Raw genomic sequence first — 27,931 nt, forward strand, 5'->3', positions numbered from 1 at the left:
TATTCCTTCATTCTTACTATTGTCAGAAAACCACAAGTCTATTTCAGTGTGGAAATAAATATAGCAAAGAGTGCAACTCAATTATTTTTGAGCTTGTGGACTATTAGGTAGAGGTCCGAAATTGAGGGTCTGTAATTTATACATGCTGTAGTGGGTCTGTAATTTGTTTTCATTAGTTTGATATAGTAGTTGTATTAGTTTGACCATGTCTAAGAAGTTGAGGGTCTGTAATTTATACATGCTGTGCTGTAGTGGGTCTATAATTTGTTTTCATTAGTTTGATATAGTAGTTGTGTTTGCTTTGTTTCTTCATTTAATCTCTCTTTTTTTTTTGGTGTTTGCTTTGTTTTATTGCAGAAACAAGCTATTTAGTGAGGCAGAAAAAACAGCAAGCCCAAGCAGGTTGCTACTATCACTATCTCACACCCTTTCCTTCAAAACAGTCAACCTTAGCGACTTTTCATTTGAATTTTGTGTGTTCTTTTAGTATTACTTAAAGACATGTGACAAGTTTGATCTTGTATCACAGGGCTAGCATAGTTAAATAACTAGTTTATTATCTCGTGCAATATATGAGTTCGGTATTATACTATTATGTAATATGTATTTATTTTTATATGAAAATGGTCGAATATCATTTTATCCCTCTATTATGCTTACAAGTTACAACTAAACTTTAATCTTTATATCCTTTTAACAAAATGATTAAACTTTAGTTTCTATACTTTATTTTTAACATAAATTGGTGCTTATATTTTATAATGTTATTAACTAAATAATTAATATTGTTAATTTTTTGATTAAAACAATAATTTTTAATGTAATATACTGTTTTAATATACTGTTATAAATTTGTAATATACTGTTTTAATATACTATTATAAATATACTTTTTTAATATATTGTTTTAATATACTATTATAATTATATTGTTTTAATATAATGTTTTAACTTTTAACTTTTAGTATACCGTTATAAATATACATTTAATTTGTAACACATTAATTTGTAACACATTAAATTTTAGTTTCTATACTTTATTTTCTATACTTTATTTTTTAACATAAAATGGTGCTTATATTTTTATAATGTTATTAACTAAATAATTAATATTGTTAATTTTTTGATTAAAACAATAATTTTAATGTAATATACTATTTTAATATACTGTTTTAAAATTTATAATATATTGTTTTAATATACTATTATAAATATACTTTTTTAATATATTGTTTTAATATACTGTTATAATTATATTGTTTTAATATAATATTTTAAATTTTAAATTTGAATATACTGTTATAAATATACATTTAATTTGTAACACATTAAATGTTGATGTCCTAATGTATTATAGTGTTACTTGTCATTTGTCAAACATTAAAAATATTTAATTTTAATACATTTACTTACCGTTTTTAATAAAATACTAGAAAACTATGTCATTAATTGTCTAAAATGAAATTTAAGATCCGATATTTTTATGATTAGATGTCGTAAATCGTAATTTACCCACAAATGTAGTGCCATTTTGAAGGTGCATGGCATTGATTAAATTTAAGATTATTTAATTTTAATACATGTTTATATATAATTATATATTCAATAACCGAGTTATAAATAAGATTATTTTTGGATTGCAGGACTTGAGTTTTATGACTATGGCTAGTTCAAACACTCCTATACCTGTTGACGATGGGTTTAATGAGTATGAAAGTTCTCTCAAACGTCAAAAGTCTACCACTTCAAAGGTGTGAGATGAAATGACAAAGCTTGAATGCGAGAACAAAAATGAATTGAAGGCACAATGTAATCACTGTAAGACTATCTTCTCTGCTAAATCTTCTAGTGGAACCTCTCATTTAAGACGTCATCTAAATAGCTGTTTGAAAAAAAGTTAATAAGGACATCACTCAATACACCATAGCCACTCAACCATCACCCGAAGGTGTTCCATCTATAAAAAACTACAAGTTTGATGCTGATGAGTGTCGTAAAGCTATTTCTACTTTTCTTGTGTGTGGCAAGCATTCATTTAGAACAGTTGAAGAACCGGGCTTTAGATACATGATGAGAATTGTTAGTCCTAATTTTAAGAATATAAGTAAACATACAGCTGCTAGGGATGTCCTAATGTATTATGCAAAAGAGAGAGATCGTGTTAAAGAAGAGTTGGCTAAAGCACCTGGTTTAATTTGTCTAACTTCCGATAATTGGAACTCAGAGCATACTAATGATGAATATATTTGCATTACTGCTCATTGGGTTGACAAAGATTGGAAGCTACAAAAGAGAATCATAAGGTTTAGAGCTTTATTTCCTCCGTATGATGGTTTGAACATAGGGGATGAACTTGTTTTATGTTTATCTCAATGGGGTATAGATAAGAAAATTTTTAGCATCACTTTGGATAATGCTTCTTATAATGATGTTATGGTTTCTTGTCTTAAAAATCGTTTCCGTGCAAACCGAGCTATTTTGTGTGATGGTGCTTTTTTTCAAGTTAGATGTTGTGCACATATATTGAATCTTATAGTTAAAGCTGGTTTGGAACTTGCTGATGATGTTGTTTGTAAGATTCGAAATGGAATTAGGTACATAAGAAAGTCGGGAATTCGTAGGAAAAGATTTTATGATGTGGCCGACAAAAGTTTTCATTTGAATGTGACAAAAAAGTTGCGTCAAGATGTGTGTGTGAGATGGAATTCTACTTATTTGATGCTTGAATCTTCTCTTTACTATAAAGATGTGCTAGATTATTGGGGCCAACGGGATAAGGATTATCAAATGTTTGCACTTTCTAATGAAGAGTGGAGTACTGTCGCTATTCTTTGCAAATTTTTGAAAGTCTTTTATGATGTGACTTGTGTTTTTTCTGGTTCTAATTATCCAACGGCTAATCTTTATTTTAGAGGAGTTTGGAAGGTTCACAAGGTCTTGCTTAATACAGTTAAAGGTCCTCATTCGTTTTTAACTCCAATGGTTAAGCAAATGCAAGAGAAATTTAATAAGTATTGGGCTGAGTATTCGTTGATATTGTCATGTGTTGCAATTTTAGATCCTCATTACAAGTTGAATTATGTGCAGTATTGCTTTAATACAATCTATGGTATTCATGCTTTAGGTTTTGTTGAGACCATTCTTAGCAATCTTAGACTCTTGTTTGATGAGTATGTTAAGAAATCCAAATCCACGTCTTCCTATTTGGCTGGGAGTTCTAATGTTTCGGATAAAATTCCTGTTGATTCTGGTTTGGATGAACACAATCATAGTAGTGCTGATTTTGGGGGATATTTTGATGAGAGTGATGATTATAAACGGTATTTAAATGAATCTAGCACTAGGAGTGAGAAGTCACAGTTGGACATTTATTTGGAAGAACCGGAGCTTGAGTTGAATAGTCAAATAGATGTTTTAGATTATTGGAGCAAAAGTTCAGTTCGATACAATGAGCTTTCATTATTGGCTCGTGATCTTTTGGCAATTCCAATATCGACTGTAGCTTCCAAGTCGGCTTTTAGCATGGGTAAGAAAGTTATCACACCTTTGAGGAGTTCACTTAAGCCAAAAACGGTTCAAGCCGTTGTTTGCTTGGATGATTGGATGCGAGCTAAGGGATTTTCAGCAGGTAATTATTATTCTCGTTTTATTGTTCGAATTTTATATTATTTTTTCATCAATTTGATTATCTAATTATTTATTCTTATTTCATGTTAGAAATTGGTTGCAAAAAGGACGATGAGGACGATGACGACGATGACGACGATGAGGATGATGATGTTTCTTCGGTAGCTTTTTAAGATACTTTCCTTCTAAATATGTTGATGGACAATTTATATTTTGTTATGAAATTAAATATGTTGATGGATTAATGTATGAATATTATGGTTTGTTGCTTAATTTTCCAAAGTCATTTTGGACTTTGGAGGTATGTGTACTTGTGGGGTTTAACTTATGTTTTCTTATCTCAAAGATAGTTTGAAGCAAAATTAGAGATTTAGTAAATGATAAAACTCAAATTGATTTAATATGATTTAAAAGCAATGATATTATGCATAGATAATATTTAAATTAATTATGTTATTATGTTATTAATTTAAATTAATTAAATTTGACAGTTTTTTGCAGCTTAAAACTTAAAAGCAATAACATAATATTTAAATTGACAGTTTTGGTATTATTTGACAGTTTTTTTGCAGTTTTTTTACAGTTTTGGTATTATTTAACAGTTTTTTTGGTATTACTTGTATAATCATTTTTATTTTTATTCTCTTTTTTTAAGAATTGATTGTTTCCTAAATATCACAAATGTGTAATTATATACAATTAAATAACATTTAAATTCAATTAGTTGGTAAATTTTTAAACTTAAGAGTGTATTACTGACTTACTGTAATACTACATCAATTCTAACATAAAGTTTATAGATAACATGAAGAAAGCTATTATTTTAATTTTTTTCATTATATACAAAAAAAGTATAATTTGATATTTGATATAACTTTAATAACAATTAATTTTAACTTTTAAGCAAAAAAAAAATCGGGCTGGGCCGGGCCCGGGCTTCATATTTTTTCTACGGGCCGGGCCTGGGCTACATCTCTGGCCCATATTTCGGGTCGGGCCGGGCCCGGGCCTAGTAAGCGGGCCGAAATTTTTTTTCGGCCCGGCCCATGAGCACCTCTACTACCAACCTGATGGAGGCCATGAATTCCGTTATAAAGGGGATGCGTCATTTGCCATCACTTCTATGTTTACTTTGACTTTTTGGAGATTTATTCAATTGTTTGCGACAATGAAAGAGAAATATCAAACATTGATGAATGTAGATCACACCTTCGACAAGCAACTATTACGAACCATGGAGGACAATCGTAGAAAAGCACGCTTGATGTTGGATAAATGTGTATTGTGTGAATATGAAACTTTTAACATGTATGAATTTATAAGGCAACAAACAACTTTTCTAAATATGTTATATGGGGTAGACCTTAGGCAAAGGTGGTTTGATTGTTGGAGGTTTCAAGCACTCTAATATTCGTGTTCTCATGCGGTTATAGCATGTACCATTTTTTATGTCAACTATATGCAAAAACGTGGACGATGTGTATAGATTTGAGCAACTTTTCAATGTTTAGAGATATGAGTTCCTTCGGATGAAGAATGAAGCATATTGGGATATTTTGCCAAAACTTATGTTTGTTTTCCTATGGAATCCAAGATTGCGTCACAAATCACAAGGTTGACCGTAGTAAAGTCAAATTTAAAATGAGATGGATTTAAGAAAAACATACAAACCAAAAAGATGTGGCCTCTGTAGAAACGTTGGGCACAACTACAATAAATGTCCCAATTGACATATCTATGTTAGAAAACCATCAACTTCAAGATCTAAATCGTAATTACATTGTTTGTAAAGTTGAGAATTTGAAATATGACTAGATTGATATTATTGAAAATAGTATTGTATATGTTAATCCTATATTTTTATTTCTATCTATACGATTTAGTAAAAAAAATGTTCAAACATCGAAACTACTAAAAACAAAAAATAAGATACAACTAAAATAATAATAAACAACTAAAAACCAAAAACATACAATTAAATGATAAAAAAGTACAACTAAAAAAAAAGTTACAACTAAATGATTAAAAGTACAAGTAAAAACAAAAAAGTTACAACTAAATGACTAAAAAAGTACAAATAAAAACAAAAAAGTTATAACTAAATGTTGAAAAAAAATGCAACTCATCTTCTAAAAATTCTGAAAAGTATATGATTTGACAATGTCGTACGAGGAGTGTATCATTGGGGTAGTTGACGTTGTCAAGCAAGATGCGAGTTTGTATCGTCAAAGGGGTGTCAGGGTCATCATCTTTTGTCGGAGGCATCATTGTAATCAGTGGGGTAGGGATTGTATTAATAGGATCAGAAACCTCCAATTTTAGAGTGGATGGGCTTGACAGACTTAAGAGGGAGGGTTTCTTATTGCCAAACAACCTCTCCCCAACATTGGGTCATCTCTTGGTACCAAAGATGTCGAATTGTTGCCAAAAAGTTTGATCATCAAATGTTGCATTATTTGACATATTCTGGTTCGAGACTGTAACACCTTAAACCCCGCCTAGACATTATGGCCAAATCTAGCGATGTCACATGATAGGGTGTTTGAAAATCGTGTCATTGTGTTAAAACCATTTCCATTGAATTCCTTATCTTAATATCTTATTAGTTCCAAAATTGTGTTGCTCATTTAATCGATAGTTTCAAAACGTTATTCATTTGCAGAAGCTTTTAAAACAGATTAAACAATCGTGCGTTTAGGAAAAACATTTGCTTCTTTTGAAACCAATGTTTCCTACTACTAACAGTTGTAATCCATAAGGTAAATACAATTAAAACCCAAAACCAATGTCCAAAAGTCGAATTACAACCCAAAAACTTAGCCAATAAAAATAAAATAGAAATAAAACCAATTATCATAAATATAGGTTAAAAACCATGAAAGTCCAAAACCGTGGTCATCGTCAAGTCCTCCACCGCACTGATCCATCTAGATCTGGGGATTACCTATGCACATTTAAACAAAAGGGGTGAGTTTACAAAAACTCAGTGTGTAATCTCACAAAAAACAAACAATAGCAAATCACAGTGCACAGTTAAAGCAGTCCTAGGCCTAAGCCCTTTTTCAGTATCAGTAACAGTTTGGGCCTTAGCCCATCTCAGTACAGTATCAAATATACAGTAGGGCCTTAGCCTATCACAATATCAGTAGCAGTCATGCAGTATTCAGTAACAAAGTCCTACCCAACCAGCCTCTACACACTATCTCTGTCCAACCTTACACTCCATATGGGGATCAAATCAACCCACCCATCCCTACACTCTAGGTAGTACCAAATGCAACACAAAATAGTAATTTACAACTGAGCTGCCAGTATGTTAGGTTTAAGAGCCTTTCTGTACACTTCCTCCAAATATAATTAACCCAACCCCATGCAATGCAACATACAAGTCATGACATGCTATCTCAGGACATCAGAACATATAACCAATTCAGTATACAAGCATAATATCATCATGCTCAACACATATATAAATCAAACAGTCAGTTCTTACAATTAGGGGTCTAAGTGATGCTTACCGACCCTACAGTAGGTTCACAAAGGACTTGGGCGACCCGTGCAACCTTAACAATAAATTCAGTGATAATGGGCTCACACGCCCATGTTGTCTACTTGTGTGGGCCCACACGCCCTTGTGGCCCACTCGACCCAAATTGGCATTGGACGCGTGGTCTATTTTTAATGTAACCCATGCTAGCTAAATATTCATATATGTTTTCACTATTTACTTATATGTTCCTTCAGAGCTGTCTACTTGAGTCACTGTTACTAAATTATTTATATCTTGAGCTACAGAATTCCAAATTAAGGTCCACTTGATGTCTTTGAAACTAGACTCAAATACCTTTCTACCATAAAATTTTTATAATTTTTGGTTCAGCCAATAAGTACAGTAAAATCTTCAATCTTACCCCTATTTTGCTATCTGACAGTTTCGACCTTTCTTTGCTAAAAATTAATTATCTCGTAGTAAAAAATTTGGATGGTGTTGTAATTTATTTATATTGAAAGTAGACTCATTAATAATTTAAACATGTAAATTTTAAATTCTAATTATTTTTCTCCAATTTTTGATGATTTTCCAAAGTCAGAATAGGGAAACCCGAATTCATTCTGACATTGTCTCACAAAACTTATTATATCTCACTATTTACAATTTCATTACTTACACCGTTTCTTCTATGAGAAACTAGACTCAATAAAATTTAATTCAATATTATTTTTCATCCTCTAATTCGATTTTCACAATTTATGGTGATTTTTTCAAAGTTAGCCTACTACTGCTGTCTAAACAACAAGCAATTCTGACTTTTCACTGAATCTCATTTTCTACGTTTCGGGTACACACATGGTTTTGTTTGATGCTAAAACAGTCCCCAAACACTCCAAATCCTATAATTGAACAAATAAAACTAATTTAATCTCACATAACGTGATCCCAAATCGAACTCGTATCGAGGTTTTAATCCATAAGTGACTAAACCTTACCTTCAACCGATGAACTGTAATTCCCACATAAACTAAGACTCCAGTTGGTGATTACGAGTCCTTGAATCCTCCTCAAATAATCACAAACAAATGTGGAGTGACACGAGGCAAAATGAAAAAAGAAAAATCAAGAAGATGAAGGGTGAAAGAAAGCAGAAATTCGACGGCAATAAAGAGAAAAACGGCAAGAGGGTGGAGGGATTTTGGGGAAAGTAAAAAAAGAAAAAAAAAAGATAAACAAAATATTTGATAACCACCCCAATCCCTCATTTCTCTCTATCAAACTCCCCACTAAATCCACTAGTCAGATTTTTCGTCCATCTCAAACTCTCCTGGACGTACGAGCAAAAATAATGCCCACGCCAAGATTCAAACACAAGACCTCCTTCACGCCAACACTCCATTTATCCACCAAACCAACAGGCCCATTCTGTTAATTATTTGCCAACTTTTACTTAAAAGCCTACTGATCAAAGATAAGGCTTATTCATAAAAATACCAAAATTTGCCCAAGTCCTGGCTTGAACTTGGGACCTCCCAAACACACCCAGAACATATAACCACTAAAGCAAACAAATATTTTGTGTCACACATTCACAATACCCAAAATTAAAATTTTAGGGTGTTACAGTGACATTTTCTATAGGATTTAGAACCTCTCTCGAGCTTGCTCCAAATCAACAAAGCACATTATGTCCACCTGGTAATCTTTCATTCAAAGTGGAGCTTTTGGATTATTAGCAAATTCAGCAGTAGGGGACGATGAAGGTGCATACATTGGAACTGATCCATGATTAGGGTTGGCTGCACTGGTTGCGTATCAACAAGGTGCAAGCCTGACAACGCCCTGTCTCGATCGAACACAAATATGAACCCATCAATATCAACATATAAAAATGTTTTCCCATTTTCCAAGAGCCACATTTGATACTGCTTGAACATTGAAAAATCCATGTTTAGTATGCTAACCCCGTCAGCAACTCATCATAATTGGTTGTCCCAGAGGCAGATCCACTGATAATGCTCCCGGGGCCAAAACTTTTTTGTGTTTCCCCGAAGGTCCTCGTCATGATACTTGCCTAGCTCAACTGGTTCAGCCGGAAGACGCTGATACGTTTCGAACTGACGCAACATGCGATTTGCGTGATGCTACTTGACAATTGCAAAATTTATATTTGCCAAGTTAATGTGCCATATGCTCGACCAACTGATACATGCACGGATGGGGTGAAATTTATTAAATTTCATTCACTAAAGCTGTCAATTTTCAAGCTTGGGAAATCAGCAGAAGTGCGATGACTTTTTGGATGGGATCCTGGCATTTCTGGGTTGAGATGTCTTCATGGCATTCGAAGATCTATCCCTTAACTTCGAAACACACTTTGAATCACTCAATTTTGAGTTCGGGAGCTCAAGTTATGACTATGTTACTGAAGACTGCGCGAGCAGAAGTTTTGGACGGGATTATGACGGAAATTACAAGTTTTGTGCTTTTAATTTGAGTTTAAATCATATTAGATTAGAGTTTTAAGCTTAATTTTTATTATATATGTGCCCAATATTATATTTTATTTTAAAAGATTACAGCCTTGTATTTGTTTCCACTCGTATCATACTAATATATTTTACACGAGTATTTAAAAAAATTTGGCTTGGGGCTCCTGATGGCCGGCACCAACTGATGGCTGGCACCCACTTTTTTAGAAAAAAATTTAGGGTTGGGTGTAACGCCCCAAAAATGTATATTTTTGTTTGTAAAAATATGACACAAATATCTTTCTACTTTAGTGGTTAAGTGTTTTAGGTGTGTGCATGAGGTCCCAAGTTCAAGCCATGCCTTTGGTGAAATTTTGAAATTTTTTCTGATTAAAGTCTTATTCTTGTTCAGTGGGCTTAAGTTTAATTATTTGTAAAACTATATTAGAATGAGCTTGTTGGTTTAAGAGGTAAGGGAGTTGGAGTATTGGAGGTTTTGTGTTCGAATCTCTGTGCTAGCAAGAATGCTAATCTTTTTACTCTCTTTCCTGAAAGAGTTGTGCAGAAGATGGATTCTGTGTAGTGGATTGTTAGTGGATAGTTAATTCAGAGAAGATTGGGGAGTTATCAGGATTATTTTTGTTTTTTATTTTATTCTTTTCAAAATTTGTCTCTCACTTTCTCTCCAAAATTCTGACGTTGACATTCTTCTTCACTTTTCTTCTTCGATTTTTCGCGGCTTCCTATTGGATTTTTTGCAGTCAATCATTGCTCTTGCGTTCGTGGCCCTTTTTCATTTGATCAAGGTGTTGGGTTTTCCCAGTCAACACTTTAAATGTGTAGATTAACATTGCTCGACCTAAGGTATTGGAGTGCTCAGGAGTGTTTTTGCAACGAAACAAAACCAGGTGTGTACCCGAAACACAAAAATAAGGGATTTGGCGAAAAGTCGAAATTGCTTGCTGTTTGGACAGCAGCAGTAGGCTAACTTTGAAAAATTGCCATAAATTGTGGAAATCAAATTAGAGGATGCTGGGACATTGATGGCTAGCATCCTTGTACTAGATTTGAGAAAAAAAAATTTGGGTGCTGAGACTTTGGTGGCCTGTATCCTTATACCAGATTTGAATTTTTTTTTGGTGTTGGGACACCGATGGTTGACACCCACTTAATCTATATATATGGAAGGTCTTGGGGTGTGATATTGTAATTGGTTAGAAAAAAATTGTTGATTGTACCGCAAAATGGGAGTGTCTGAGAGTGTACTATCAAATGCGGATATTGATTTTGGTAGTGTATCATCAAATAAGTGTGATGTAGTAGGCTGCACATGGGAGTGTACAATCGAATTTTAGGGTTGAATTATATATTGTCACGTGAATCGCAAAGGTTATGCCGTTAAGGGTCAAATGACTTCTTCCACCATAGATAGTGAACTGTGTAGACCGGTTATGGTTAAAGAATATGACGGGTGAACAATAACTGATTCAAGCAGAATACGACTAACTGTGGAGAAACTATTATTCAAAATGTTTGTATTATTTTTGTATCCGTAAATCAATTTTAGTCTGCATTATTTGTTGGTTGAATTTTATATTTTCGTATAAAAATTGGTCTAAAATGTTTGTTTTATTTTCGGATGCTGTAAAAATATTTTAATCCGTATTTGTTGGTCAAATTTTATATTTTCGTATATAAATTATAAATATTTCGTAAATTAGTTTTGTAGAATGTTCGTGTTTTCTTATATTATTATTTGCGTAATATTATTTTCTGAAATTATATATTTTTAACTTAATATTTTTTATTATGCCAACTTGATAATTATGATAAAAATTCCAACTTGACTTGATATTTTGTACTAGCCAACTTGATATTTTCAATTATGGGGATTGCCTCCGAAATGCTGGATCAACTACTCAAACTATTGGGAATCTACTTTACTTGCGCACGGAGAAAACAAACCATACGCTAACCAAATACGCTCAGTAGAATTTCTATGATTCAAGCCAAAGTAAGCAAATGCAAGCCAATGCATATATTTCATACAATCTCAATTTATAACCTAATCTCATGCCATTTCATACCAAAACACTTTCATTGATGTATAGACAAGTATATAATCAACTTGCAACCAAATCATACACATATTCATACTAAATTTCATGAATACATAACTTGTATATAGCCATCTTACATAACAATTCACCATATGTATACCTAATTTACCTTATCACATTCATTCCACATAATACCAATGCATTTCATATTGTTTTTTGTAGGCACATGTATATTCAATTTCATAACAACAATTAACCATTTTCGAGCCTATTATTTCATTCGTAATCAATCCACCCTTATGGCTCGTTCTTGATTTGTTTTGTAAAATCATTTGTATCTTACCGTACTTCACAATTCAATATCATTTCATTTCATACATTATTTAACCAATTCAAGTATTTATAACCCTATTAACTAGACACGAATTCAGAATGGATACGCGGATCTGTCACCTCGGGTTGCCCGACGATGATGGCTTTCACAATTTGATTATTTTGTCACCCCGAGTTGTCCGACAACGATGACTTTATATGTACAATATACGAATCTGGGTTGTCCAGAAATGATGGCTTTCAATCAAATAATCTAACCATATGGCATGCTAGCTATATCCAACTCGGCCCTAACAGCTAATATGGTAACCAAATTTTTGATTCATTATATATAGTTAAAATCACACTTTATCATATCCAGTTAACCATCAATTCATCATATAATAGAACAGGTTTCAACTCAATTTCATACAAATTCTCATATGTCAATCAAATCATATATTTTTCTATTCTATTCAATTTAGTCTCTATCTTGATAATCACTTCCAACCGAAGCAGTTCAATTCAAAAATCCAATAACAATTCAGCTCTATATTATATGATGCAAAATAACATGAATATACAGTAATTAAATTGGTCCTGAATCATAGAAATACAAATTGAATTTTCGAGCTACTCATCGACGACTTTTAATTTTCATTTCCCTTTCGGTAGTTCCGTGTCAGCGTTATCTCAATAAAATCATAAACATATAATACTGTAAAAGTCAGTTCAAATTGAAATCAATTACAAAGTCAAGCATATTTTCCAATTTATCGAATTTAGCCCCTAAACCCAAGACAAACATAACTTTCAATTTAAAACTTTGAATTGAAATCCAATTTCACAAATTTTTATTAGGGACCTCCTACTTGCTATTCCTACCAACATTCTTCAATTTTTTTCATTTTATTCAATTTGGTCCCTAATGTACGGAACTAACAACTAAGCTTTACAATTTAGTCCTTTTCTTAATCTAAGTTTTATTTCTAACAATTTCACGCCAATTTCATCTAATTCTTAATAATGGTAACTTTCTGAACTTTAACAGTTCTAAAAATTAGTACATGAGTTAGCTCAAGCTCCCATAATTCAATTTTCGTAAAAATCAAAGCAAAATTAGTTAGGGACTTACTTTAATTAAGGGTCAAATACTTAAAAACCTAGCTATGGCATCGTTCTCCTTGGTTTCTTTTTTTTGGCTAGTTGGAGAAGATTATTTTTCATCCCTCCTTCCACTAATTTTCCGTTTATATTAAAGTCAATTTTGTTAATTAACTTAATTAATCATGTTTTCACCTTAATTAATCACAATTTGCTTAATTAATTAACTATCATTATCGTCTACTAATTCTTACTTAAGCATGGTCTAATTGTTGTTTTGACTCTTTGGTTAATTACAATTTAAGTCCCCAAGTCTTTTCCTAATTAAAAATCTATAGTGATTGAACTTTATAATTTAGTCTCTCGACCCTAGTTAACTATAAATTCAGCTAAATTGACCATCTAAATTTTAATTCACCTATATAATAACTCCGTAAATATCCTTATTAATATTTACAGACTCAATTTATGAAAATGAGATCTTGAAATTACAATTTTCGGTACCACTCAAAACCAGGTTGTTACAAGTAGTGATAAATTGTAGAGATTTTTTATTTAATTAATATTAAATATGTATAGAGGGTAATTTCATAAATATCTCGGGGCAAGGTGGGTGACTTCATTCTAAACCGACTTGATCCAATTATTTTTAAAAATTTACCTGCCTCGACCCCCAACTTTTATAAAAAAACCTGACCCTATCAAGTTGGATTAGCTCAAAACCCATCAGAATCAGGTTTTTTTGCCATCCCTAGAAGTAACCTATATGAGATATTAAAATAAATACCCTCTTTCAAGTCACTTGCAAAAGAAATCTAAAAAGTTAGAATAAAAAAAATAAGATCCAAAAGAAAATAAAGGCATTAAAAACATTATCTGTTCGGGTGGTAATGTAGCTAATTATTCCAGATAGATTCCAAATCAATTGGTTTGGTCTAGTGTGAAACCTACATTGTAGTTAAAAAAATTGTAACAATTGTAGTTAAAAAAATTGTTACAAGTGACCTAAAAGAGGGTATTGTTTGTCTTATTTTAATATCTCACATGGGTTAGCCAATGAGTTATAAAAGGCTAAAAATATTTTTTCTAATATTTTTTAATTTTTAGAGTTAGGACTAAATTGATAGATTTTGTAAATGTTGAAGGCCAAATTTATTAATTTTTTTAAAACTAGAACTAAAATGACAAATTTTGTAAACATTGGAAGCTAAATTTGTTGAATTTTGTATATTTAAGATCAAATTTATAAAATGTATTAACATTAGAGGTGAAATATATTACTAGATTAATATAAAAAAAACTCACATCGACTAAGAGTGATTAAAATATTTAATTTTGAAAATTTTAGTAACCAAATTAAAAATAATAATAATTGAATAACAAAACAGAACGAAAGGCACCATCTTTATAGTTTACCCATAAAAAGTAATTTTCAGCATTTTTCAGATTATTATTTAACAAAAAAAATTTAAGATAAGCTAATTTGCACATTTCGAAATGCACATGAACCAATTTACCCATTTTTCAATAAAACAATCCATCTTGAGTATAAAAGGCTTCCCTCATACTTTTACAATATCTATTCTTTACATTGCTTGGAGGAGAGGTCCAGTAGGAATGGGATTTGAATTCTTACTCTTGAAACCATGGAAACAAAATATGCAAAGCATAGGAAGGAAGTGGTCAAAAGGGCATCAACACCAACAGCTTCATCACCTTGTCACTTACTGCTTTTCTTCTAATCCTCTTAAGGTTAGTTACATATATAGTCTAAAGGTTTTCTTTTTTAATCTTTTAAGCTTGCTATATACCATAAAAAATTATCTTTGATTAAGAAAATAATAGTGATAACGAAATAATCAAATTACATTAGTGATAACGAAATCTCAACGAAATTCCCTCAATTAAACTAGTTGATAATCCTTTGACAAAGAAGAGATAGTTGACATGCCATCTATACAATAACTAGATCATAAATTTGTTTAAACTCCATCCCAAGTTTGCTACAACATCATACAGTTTCCCTACTACATTGTGCATCAAATCAGCATCAGAAAATATATATTAACACTTTGAAGCAAAATCTGGTACATTCATTCGGTTATGCAGTAAATAATCAGTCTTCTTCTTCTCACATTTCGTTGTCTAGTATATCGCATATCATTTGTATTGGAATAAGACGTTCATTTCGGATTGCCTCTTTGTTTGGATCAGGACTGATGAAGAATAAAGTAGGCAACCCTCTAACCTGGTACAACAGAATTTCCAATTCCATTCACTCATTACTTTAATTAGGTGAATGGTTGCTTGGATTTGGACGTGTCAGATACGGGTATGCATCCAACGAATATGTTCATTTTTTAAAAAGTTCTTTTCCCCTATACTTGAAGGGTTCTGGGAGGGTAATGTCCCCATACCTTGTTTGAATGATTCGGACATGGATACTTTTAAGAAAAATGTAGTGTCGAAGCACCACAACTAGAGAAACAAATTGTGAAAGAGAAGTTGAGGAATAAATATTACTTGAAACTTACCTGCATATCTTGCGCAAATTGATGCTCTTCATTTGTATCAACTTTGACAATAATTGCATTTTTCTCATACTCCACTGCTAGCTGTGATTAAAAAGAGAAAGAAAAAACTAAACGGTTATACTTGAGTTAATCTCCAAACCGGATCAAACAAATCTTTTTTTAGTATGATAGAAATTTTAATAATTATTAAGTAGTTTAAGTTATTTAGGAGATTTATGTTAATAAGAAAGTTTAGTTTAAACTACTTATTGTTTAGATTAATTAGAATTCTAGTATACTTAAGAGTTTTATTTAGATTTATTTAGTTAGTTGCATTGTACACAAATCAATAAATTCATTATTATTCAACTTTTATTTTGAATTAATAAATTCTTTTTGAGTTTTCTTTTTTCAATAATTTCTCTTGAGTTTCTTTTTGAAGACTTTTAACAATCTTTACAGATTATAGGGATCAATTTCAAACTTTTTCTTGCCAATTTCTCTTTCTTGGAGGAAAAATTAGAGCCGTTTGAAGGGGGTTGTGGATTCTTCGTGTTTCTAAGGTTTCTTAGAACTTTTACATACCACGTTCTATATTTATCTTCTTTATTAATTCTAATCTTAGATTTCATTATTCTATTTTATTCACCTTAGTTATTTATTTTTAATTGTTTTCTTTATTTTTATCTGACTTGAATTCATTTGCGTTTCAGGTTGTGTCAGAATTCAAGTTTCTTTTTGAATTCTAGAATCCTAAGTCAAATCTGCAACTTTGACAAACTTTACGATCCGCTTCTGCATTCAACCGCCTCATTCATTATCACCAATAATATAGGTATTTTGGTATGACGACATTGGCTATCTTGGGGTCAACGTTTGACAGGCATCGAAACTGTAAAAAATATAAAAAATGTTAACTTGCATTTCATTTTACTTTTCATAAACTGAAGTCTTAAAGTCTTAAAGCATAAGTATAATATATAATAACATATAAATTCTGTGATTATCCTAGATCCAATAGAAGAATCTATCAATTTGTTTAAAAATGAGTAGATTCGTCCCTTGAACTGAACCTGTGTCAGGTTTCCCCCATTTGTTGAAAATAGTTTAACACGGTTATTGACAACAAAAAATAATTCAAGCATTACTATACAAAATAAAAAAAAATTATGGGTTACCTATTAACCAAAGGGAATAAATTGAATCAAGCTACTAGGGCCAAAAAAAGGCATTCTATACCAAGCCCACGATCAAAGTAAAAGTAGGCATTCTCCAATATTTTGTGGCTTTTGATTCATCGTACGACACATTTCCTAATACAAGAATGCTAAGATAGAGCCTCTAACTATAATGCGCAACCAATTGGAAATCTCAAAGTAACTCTAGGTACATCAAGTGTACCCAATTTGTCGAATTTCCCAGCATCAACACTCCACTTAACAAATGTAAAATGTAGGTTGTTCTAGGACAATTTCAAAATTTTTCCTCAACCATGTCATATTCACTTTGGCTCTTTCCATATCTCCTTTATCTGGTATCTTGCCAAGCAGTTTTCTGCAGGTTTCATCAATATTGATTGCGTTTACACTGGTAAATGGGAAGCCATCTATGGGAAGCCCCAATCGAAATGCTACATGTTGCAGTGTGATTGTGCACTCCCTGCATGGCAAGTGGAAGGTATGTGTCTCAACTCTCCACCGTTCCACCCATGTAAATATCAATTCCCAGTTCAGATTAAAACTCTCAATCTTAAATGCATGACCAAATCTAACTACATCTAGGTACACATGCAAGCGGTCATCTCGATGATCCCAATTGTTGTGCCTCTTTGTTTTAATAACATGATTGTAGAATTGCGAAAAGTTTGATTATATAAAAAAATTTAATTAGTAATGAGCATTTAGATTATTATTATCAACATTTTCGTAATGTTATAAAAATTATTTTACCATTTGAGCAATATAAAAAAGTGTAGTTCGAAGTAGTTCGAGAACATGATGACGATGATGCCATTTTTATAATTTGTAATAATGTATTAAATTTATAATATTTATATATAAATATCTATATCTCAATATTAATAAATAAATAAAATTTTGAATTTAATATCAATTAAATTAAATTTAATTCTAATTTAACATTTTAAACTAAAGAAAACCTTGTAAAACAACTTATGAATATGAGTTTGAGTAAAATAAAATTTGACAACTCTTTTTTTACCATGGATATATTGTAGGATTGGGGGATTTTAAAAGGTTTAGTGGTGTGGGAATCCGGGTAAACAGGCCTGGAAAAGGTTGCTCCAATTTGACCTTTTTATGTCAGGCCTGTACGTTGATTTCCATGGCTTGGAAATCGATCTTTGCGGCCCATTTTCAGCCTTCTCAGTTTGCCAGGATTTGACTCAATAGGCCACGGCTCCAAGCCTCAAAATTGATTTCACTAGACCCATTTTGCTTTGCTCAAGGTTACAAAAAAGCTGTCTTATTTTGATCAACTGTGCTGATATGACCGCTCTCATTTCACTGGTTTTTGGGTAAAAAGGTCCTAATTATTATATTATTATTTTTCACCTATTTTTCAATCTAGATGAAAAAAAGGGATAAATTACACCAATAGTCACTCAACTTTAGGGTAGTTGACTAAACAATCACCTAGGTTTCATTTCAGTCACTCAACTTTTAAAAAGTTACAAAATAGTCATTTTTGTCGTTTTCCGTCACAGACGTCATGACAAAGTGACATGGCAGGTGACGGCATCGTTGGTGTCAAAAAATTGTCCAGCTGGCTGATTACTCTCATTTTAATAGCCCTACCAACAACATTTTAGGGTTAGAAAAAAAGAAAAAAAAGAAGAGGTGGAGAAGAAGAAGGAGAAGAAGAAAAAGAAGGAGAAGAGGAAAAATAGAGATGCTTGAAGTGATTCCGGTGTGCTATTGTGGAAACGCAGCCAAATTAAACACGTCTTGGTCCAATGACAACCCAGGTAGGAGGTTTTTTGGGTGTAAGAAATTTGGCAGTGGATTTAAAAAACAATGTCTATTTTTCAGCTGGTTTGATCTACCATTGACGCCCCGTTCACGAATTGTGTTGTTGGGTCTTCTAAGAAAAGTGAGGACATTGGAGGATGCAAGGAGGAGGGAGAGAAGAACCTGGTTTTTGGTGCTTGTATTTGTAATTGTATTGTTTTTTTTTAACCTTAAAAATCAGCTCATGTTGTTGTTGTTAGCATTGAAAACCAGCTTATGTTTTGTAATATTGTTGCTGGTATATTGTTACTTATGTTGGTATACATGGCTGCTGGTATACATGGCTAACCAGCTCATGTTGTTGTTTACAAAGACTTGAAATGGGATATTTTTGTTGATTACAAATTGTTTTGTAATATTTTTGTTGCTTACAACAGTTAGAAAGAATGTTTAATCTTCATTTCATTTGTATTTCTCAATACTCATATATTAGAAAAAAGATAACAGATGGAAAAAAAAATTTGTATTTCTCAATTTTCAAACATTTTTTTTCAATACTCATATCTTAAAAGAGAAGAGATAACACAAATAGCATGGATCAATGCTCATATATTAAGGCCAAAACGACAAACTGTTTACAAAAGGAATAAGGGGCAAAATATTGCCAAATTTTCCTACAATTCAACATAATTGAGCAAATGTGAATTGTAGGAAATTTTACAAAAAAATTTCAGTGACTATATGCCTAAGTTTATCAACAGTAGCAATCATAGGCAAATTAACAAAAATTTATCTGCCTAACTTAATAAATCAGTAGCAGGCAAATTTACACAATTTCAAAAAGTTAACAAAATAAGTTTTGTTCACATCATCATCAATGGTTTGTCATAGATGACTCTTGAGTAGGAGGCATCCATCTAACAGCGGTTGGTTTTCTCTTGAATGGGAGTTTTTTTCTTAGGGCAGCTTGTTAATGAGTTGGGGCAGCCTGTTGAGTTGGGGTACTCTCTTGCTGATTTGGGGTAGCCTACTGCTGAGTTGGGACACCAACTTTATGTCTTTTAACCTACAGAAACAAGTGAAATCTGTCAAACAAATTCATAAACAGAAGTATACTATAACTTAACTTAAGGCAAGTGACTTACTGGACTGCTTTGGCCAACTTCCTCTTTGCAACTCCTCTTATTGTGGCCTATTCTTTTGCATTTACTGCACCTCATGTCCACCCCTTTCTTGCTTAACCTTTCTGTTGTTTATGGTTCATCAGGTTCTTTCCTTCTCACTTTAGTAGGTCTACCAGGTGGCCTTCTTAATGTAGGAGGCAGTATTGGCAGCATGTTTGACAAAGAGGCCCATTGTTTAGGACCCCTTATTGGCCTTATAAAGTTGGAGTAAAATTGAAGCTGGGTTTGCTTGGTGTACCAGGTTTGTACATAGGTCTTTGGGAACTCATCTTTTAGATGAATGACAACTAATGCATGCATGTAAGGGATGCCAGTGAGATCTCAATTCCTGCATGAGCATGAATTCTCAACTAAGTCCACCACATGTTGGCTGTTTAGACCACATTCAACCTGATACTTGTCCCCACCAGCATGTGATGGAACACACCTAAAAAATAGTCACCATGCTTGGTTAAAAAATAATCACTAAAACAATGTGATCCAGGCAGCCCCACCAACAATGATACACACACACACACGCACCTAAAAAAAATTCACTACATGCATATTATTAAAAAATACTTACTGCATACATAGTAAAAAATAGTCAACACACCAACAATCACTGCATGCATATTAAAAAACACTCACTAAAATAGCATGTGACCAGCAACATGAAGTCAGAATAAAGGCATCAGAAAGATTAAAAATGGTAACTTTACCTCAATGAATCTTTTATATTTACATCCAGCTTTTTCTTGATCTTTGGACACAACATTCCTTTCCATTTGTCAGCTTCTTCTTTCTTCTTGACAATAAGCAACATAATCTTGGTCCTTATTGTTTCCATCATGGTCAGAATAGGTTTCCCTCTTGCTTCCAGTATCATCTGTCAGTAAACAACATAAATGATTAGTGAATTGCTAATGATTAGTAAGAAACATAAAACATAGGGGTTTACCTTGTTAAAAGATTCAGAAAGATTATTCTCCAACATGTCAGAATGGCTCTTAATAGATAAGTGAGACCTTGACCTATGAGTAGGGTTCTTTTCCTTCAATCAATCTTAAGCATGCTGATTGGTTTTCCTCAGTTCATCCATGGCATCCTTAAAATCCCTTGTAGTGCTTGTTCTGGCAGCTTTCCAAAGCAAATCTTTCAATTCCTTTGTTCGAAAACCAGCTTTCTTAAAATTGGCATGTAGGTGTCTAACATAGTGTCTTGTTTCTACATTAGGAAACAGCATACATATTGCTTCTAAAAGTCCCTACAATTAGAACAAATACAGTTTAATTCTTTGACAAACCCTAAACCCTAAATAGAAACAACATAAATAAATAAATAAATGGAGTTTTACCTTTTGTTTGTCAGACATGAAAGATATCTGGTACGAGCTCACAATTTCCAAGTCTATTACAAGCAACTCTAATAACCAAAGCCATAATGCTTGGTTTTCACTTTCGACAATAGCATATGCAAGAGGATAGATGTCATTATTTGCATCTATCCCAACAATTGCAGGCAAGCAGCCCCCATAGTAGCCCTTCAAAAAACATCCATCTAAACCTACTATCCTCCTACAACCAGCCCTATAGCCATCTTTGCATGCTTGTAGACAAACATACATCCTTTGAAACAACCTGTTATCCAGATAACATATTGTTGTTATTCCCTCATTTTGGGTCCTAACCTCCAACAAATACTCATAAATCTTCTCATATTGAGCCTTATGAGCTCCTTCAATTAATTTCAATGTCTTAATTTTAGCCCTCCTACATTTGGTTAGTGAGATTATGCAACACAAATCTCTTTTGACATCTTGTTGTAATGATTTCAAAGAATAATCAGGATCAACAATGAATTTTTCTTTATAATGTTCACCTATCCAAGCTGAGGTTACATTCCTATTTTTATAGACTTTAGAACAAGTATGGTTAACGTTTGAACTCCTAATTTTCCAAGTCTAGTTATTAGGATCATTAAGGTTTAGCCTAGAAACCCATATGAACCAATAACATTTTCACTGCAAACTGCCTTTAACCTTTTTAAATCATTTTTGGGAAACTTAATAAAATAACTATTAAACCTACCATACTGCTTGGTAGCTTCTTTTAGACTGTCTTTAGACTTAAATAACATTCCAACCTTAAGTCTAAGATTATTCATGTCATTCTCTAGGTTGAACTCAGGCCAATTTTGGCCATCTGAGTCAGATTCATGTGCACTATCTAACCTCCCAGAATCATCACTATTACACAATTCATCTACTTCTATACCATCCATGTTTAAACCATCTAAATTAACTCTTATCCTATTAGACACATCACTTTCAGATGCATCATTACCAGACATTTCTTCTTCATTCTCATTAAAATTGTCATCAATTAAACTTGCCAAACAAATTACTCATCAATAAAGGCAGACAACATAGGCAAACACTTTAACCATTTCTGTCAAACAATAACCAATACAAAATACCCAATAATTTAATACAAACACAACCATTTCTGTCATGCACATGGTAGACAACAAACAATACAAAAATAATTTAATACAAACACAACCATTTTTGTCATGCACATGGCACACAATAACAGACAATAACCAATACAATAAAGAAGGTAAATAACAAATTTTGATATTGCCACATACAATATAGCAACTTGGATACAAACAATGATAGATATACACAATAAACATCAGTTTGAAAATGGCATTCATACAATGGTAGATACAAACAATAAACATCATGCACATGGCATACAATATACATTATATGTCATACACTTTAATAACCAAACTGAAATCAAAATCTAAATCTAAATCTAAATCGAGATCAAAATTGAAATCTAAATCTAAATCAGAATCAGTGAGTGTTTCAAAATCAAAATCGAAATCAAAATCAAAATCAGAATCAGAATCGAAATCAAAATTGAAATCAAAATAACCCTAAATAACCCTAAATCGAAATAACAACATTGAAATCCAAAACATAAAAAACTAAATGCAACAACTTACCCGTTAAAGTGGATGTAACAACATTGGTAGCTTATCTTCTATTGCCCATTATCGCTAAGAATCAAAAACACTGAATGGTTTCTGGTTTTGTCTTCTTTTCTCCCCAAACGAAAAAGACCAATCTTACCTTAAACCCTTATACCTTGTTAATTGACTATTAATCAATTTTTAACCCTAAACCTTTCTTAATTGATTTCCAAATCAGTTTCAACCCTAAAAAAACCCTCAAATCACAATCAAAATTTCCCCAAATCGATTTTCTTTTTTCCCCCCCAAATCCCCTTAATCCTAATCTGTTTCTAATTTTTTACCCCTAAACCCATAACCCTTCAATTTTTTTCCCTAAACCTGCCCCAAACCAAGACCCATTAGTCGTTTCACCAACGTGGCAAGTTAACTTGCCACATCAGCTGGTTAACTTGCCACGTCAGCGGTCCAGTTAACACCCTAACGGAAACTGTTAAGCAGTGAATATTTTGTCACTTTTTTATAACGTTAGTGATTGTTTTGTAACTTTTCGAAAGTTGAGTGACTGAAATGAAACCTAGATGACTGTTGTGTCAGCTACCCCAAAGTTGGGTGACTGTTGGTGTAATTTATTCAAAAAAAAATGTCAGGCTAAAATCGATTTGGTGAAATAGATTTTGGCTGATAAATTTAAAATGTATTCTAGGTAGGTTTAGATGAATGGTGTATTTATTTGTAGTTAGTGTAAAAACATTGGTGACGATGAGATTAGATATTGTAAAGATATTGTAGCGTAAAACAAAAAATAAGGTAAACGTATTACATCTCACCATCTATCCAAACCCACATTTAGTCAATATGGGCATATGACCAATGTTGTTATAGTTGAGAATTTATTTTTTAGTTAATATACATACTCCTACATACATAATAATGTAGATACCAATTGAATTAATAATTAATTAGTTTTTACTATTAATTTGAAGATATCCTTTATGTATATATATTCACTAAATATTCAATTTTATTGAATTAATTTTTTAAAATGTAAAATATTAAAATAAATAAGAATTAGATCATGAATGAATACCTTAAAAGAAATCATTATCCGAATAAATAAAATTAATTCGAATAATATATGAAATATTCAACATAGTTCCAACCAAAACTAAAACATAATAATATGGAATAATCGACTTTTTACTATCCCTCCTCGTCCGGCCTGCAAACTGAGGAAATCTTAATTCCATATGTGAATAAGAATATTCATGTAACCAAACATATCCACTACAATATCTACAAAACGTTTCTTGCTTGGTTAAACCCCTCAAACTGCAAATACTTGAAGGCTTAAACCTCTATTTTTTTTTTCATTTTCAAAAGATGGCTCTCCTCCAAATCCACACACTTCCTCACCAAATTCCTTCACTTTCACCCATTGTTTCTTCATCAAAAATCCATTCCCAAAACTCACTCTTCTTCTCTACAACAAAGGTTAGACCTTTCTCACTTTCAACACAACCCAGAAAGCTGCTTTGCAAACCCCCACTTGGCAAATATGTCAGGGAAGATTATCTTGTGGTAATTCTTCTTCTTTCTTCTTTAATTTATTTTTATTTTCATTTCTGGGTTTGTTTTGCTTTGCCATTTGCAACTACTGGGTTTCTGCCGAAATTGAAAAAAAAAAAAAGGAAGATAAATGAAGTGCTTTTATGAATTTCATTTTTTTAGGTTATTCATCACTGGAAAGATACGTGAAATTATTGATTGTTGACTTGGAATTCAATTTTCTTTTTCGTTTTTGTTTCTCATTAATCTTCCCATATACATATAATTCAGTTTGTAGCTTTTTTCCCTGTTGGGTTGCTGAAATTTTGAGAAAAAAAATAGAGGAATTTGAAGAGTATTAATGCAGTTATTATACTTCTTTAGATAGATTGTTTGTAGGGCTGGCAAAACAAAATAAAAAATGGAAGGGGCTGGTGGAAAAGATGGTTTTGCTCCTCCTAGCCGTTCAAAATTTTATAATTTTACTATATATTGTATATACTAAAACCATATATATACAATAATCTTTTATATAGGAATAGGAATAGGTATATGTATATGTATATGTATATGTATATGCATATGTATCCATATACAAAATAATTGTATATGGTGAAGTTTTGTTCATTAACAAAGTTATAATACATATTTGTACAATATTAAACTAAAAATCATTAGTAAAAAGCGGGTGGGGCGACTAGGAGTAATTTGGAATGATTATATATGTAACCAACATCTATGGAGGCAAATGTTTTTCAGTACCCTTGCAAGAGCAGGGTATGAGGTGGACTAAGTCCTGCTTCCGCCCGCATCCTTGCCTTTGCTATTGAGAAATAGATCAATTGATTTACTTTGAATAGAGGATACTAATTATTAATGGAAACTTTGGTAGGAGGATGCTTTTCATTTTCTGCTTTTGTCCATAATGAAATGGTGTATTATTGACTTTTGAAAATTGATGACTTTGATATTGTCATTTTGGGTGAGCAGAAAAAGATGTCATCTCAAGAAATTGAGGAGCTAGTAAGAGGGGAGAGAAGAGTACCCATAATTATTGATTTCTATGCAACATGGTGTGGGCCTTGTATTTTGATGGCTCAAGAACTTGAAATGGTAAGCTTTATTTTAACTCTGGATTATTTATGAAAATGATAGGATGACTAACATTTAATGTTTTGTCTGAGTTGGTTGAGTTTGAGGTTCTTTCAATTTTGAACATATTTTACAGTAACCATTGAGAACTTGAAATGGTAACCTATCCCTATGTTGCTCCCACTCTTTGTTTTCTCGAAATACCTGTGTTCGATGCATATCCGGACATGGGTATGAGGATATGACTCACCAAAAAAATCTAAATACATGGAAAAAATTTATTCATGCTGGACACTACTTGTATCTAATGCTCTCATCCAAGTCCGATTAACATAAGCTTGTCCAGTTGTCCTCCACCATCATGGATATGCAATTAATTCCTAAGCCTTCCAAATCATTTTAAGAGAATTTTCTGACTATCCTAGAACTTGTGCTACGTTTACATTTTTTCCGAATTGATAGCATCCATGGATAAGGATAGTATTTTTGCTATCTGATGGACGTATCAGTTTGGCATGTATCTCAATTTTGCGATAAAATTTTACCGGAATAAACTGCAATCATACTAATGTAATCAATTAGAAGATGAAACTATGATTTCGTTTCAGCCAAGATCTGGTCTGGATGCGGTACTTACCAAAATAGATTAATCTCGTGGTACTTACCAAAATAGATTAATTTCATGGTACGGGTTATCGGTGAGGAAATTATATTTCAGATTGCATGATAGATTTTCTGGATCTTAGGACTGAAAACAAGCCCATGCACTAGATCATTGATGAAACCTAAAAAATGGGTAGTGGAAAGCAAGTCCATAACCTGAAACTTCCAGATATTTAGTTGGACTCATGTTATTGAAGTAGTTCCGTGAAATAGGACTAGTATGGGACTTTTGTTTCTCTTCCAGAACTCTAGGAAGGTTTGAGATACTCATTTCTCTCCTTGAGAGTAGCCTTTGTGGTAGAACTAAAGGAGCAGCAATGTTCTTGACATTTTGCACTACAGAATAGACTGCTAACTAAAGATGCTATCGTGAGTTTTCTGCAAACATTTTTGATATCTCATTCGTTAACATAGCATGAACTTAAATGTTGGTGGTGGGTCCATTGAAATGGCATTGAAAAATGCTGCAGTTTTGCATTTAATGCTCAAGTAAGATGCTTTCTGAAATTTCTCAGTTTCAACACAGTTTTTAAAGTAGCTTATATGTTTTTGAAATATTTTGGGATGCCGATTTCTGGGAAAAGTGGCAGAAACACTGCCCTTAACTAAGTTATGTGCTAGAAAAAGTCTAGGAATCACCTTGCAGAACTTAAGTACCCCATTTCTTCTCAAATTAAATTCAGACATTTGGTTGCATTAAACTGGGGTTTGCCTTTATATTTGGTTGCTTTGCTATAAAAAGTTTTGGAGTCAACTGGATTACTTATTTTTGTTAACTCACCTAAATTTCTACTCGTTAACATGTAGGACCAGCTTGATTTGTTTGACCTGGTTTGGAGATTAAGTCAAGTATAACTGTTTAGTTTTTTCTTTCTCTTTTTAATCACAGCTAGCAGTGGAGTATGAGAAAAATGCAATTATTGTCAAAGTTGATACCGATGAAGAGCATCAATTTGCGCAAGATATGCAGGTAAGTTTCAAGTAATATTTATTCCTCAACTTCTTTCTCACAATTTGTTTCTCTAGTTGTGGTGCTTCGACACTACATTTTTCTTAAAAGTATCCATGTCCGACTCATTCAAACAAGGTATGGGGACATTACCCTCCCAGAACCCTTCAAGTATAGGGGAATAGAACTTTTTAAAAAATGAAAATATTCGTTGGATGCATACCCGTATCTGACACGTCCAAATCCAAGCAACCATTCACCTGATTAAAGTAGCTTCTTTCCAAATGTCAATTTGACTAGAAGTCTTCCAGTCATTTTAGTAAAGTAGTGAGTGAATGGAACTGGAAATTCTGTTGTACCAGGTTAGAGGGTTGCCTACTTTATTCTTCATCAGTCCTGATCCAAACAAAGAGGCAATCCGGACTGAAGGCCTTATTCCGATACAAATGATGCGCGATATTCTAGACAACGAGATGTGAGAAGAAGACTGATTATTTACTGCATAACCGAATTAAGGTACCAGATTTTGCTTCAAAGTGTTAATATATATTTTCCGGTGCTGATTTGATGCACAATGTAGTAGGGAAACTGTATGATGTTGTAGCAAACTTGGGATGGAGTTTAAACAAATTTATGATCTATTTATTGTATAGATGGCATGTCAACTATCTCTTCTTTGTCAAAGGATTATAAACTAGTTTAATTGAGGGAATTGCGTTGAGATTTCGTTATCACTAATGTAATTTTATTATTTCGTTATCACTATTATTTTATTAATCAAAGATAATTTTTTATGGTATACAGCAAGCTTAAAAGATTAAAAATGAAAACCCTTAGACTATATATGTAACTAACCTTAAGAGGATTAGAAGAAAAGCAGGAAGTGACAAGGTGATGAAGCTGCTGGTGTTGATGCCCTTTTGACCACTTCCTTCCTATGCTTTGCATATTTTGTTTCCATGGTTTCAAGAGTAAGAATGCA

General features: G+C 32.5%; 1 protein-coding gene across 1 annotated transcript; it reads left to right on the forward strand.

The window, feature by feature from the left end:
• Positions 1–23,992: 23,992 nt before the first annotated feature.
• On the forward strand, positions 23,993–27,680 carry LOC107915285 (thioredoxin-like protein CITRX, chloroplastic). The gene is made up of 4 exons (XM_016844456.2): positions 23,993–24,278; positions 25,236–25,358; positions 26,890–26,970; positions 27,312–27,680. The coding sequence occupies exons 1-4, from the start codon at positions 24,081–24,083 to the stop codon at positions 27,426–27,428; spliced, it is 519 nt and encodes a 172-aa protein (XP_016699945.1). The 5' UTR covers positions 23,993–24,080; the 3' UTR covers positions 27,429–27,680.
• The last annotated feature ends 251 nt before the right edge of the window (positions 27,681–27,931 follow it).

This window comes from Gossypium hirsutum, chromosome D10, assembly GCF_007990345.1.
Source record: "Gossypium hirsutum isolate 1008001.06 chromosome D10, Gossypium_hirsutum_v2.1, whole genome shotgun sequence".
NCBI classification, from domain to species: Eukaryota; Viridiplantae; Streptophyta; class Magnoliopsida; order Malvales; family Malvaceae; genus Gossypium; species Gossypium hirsutum.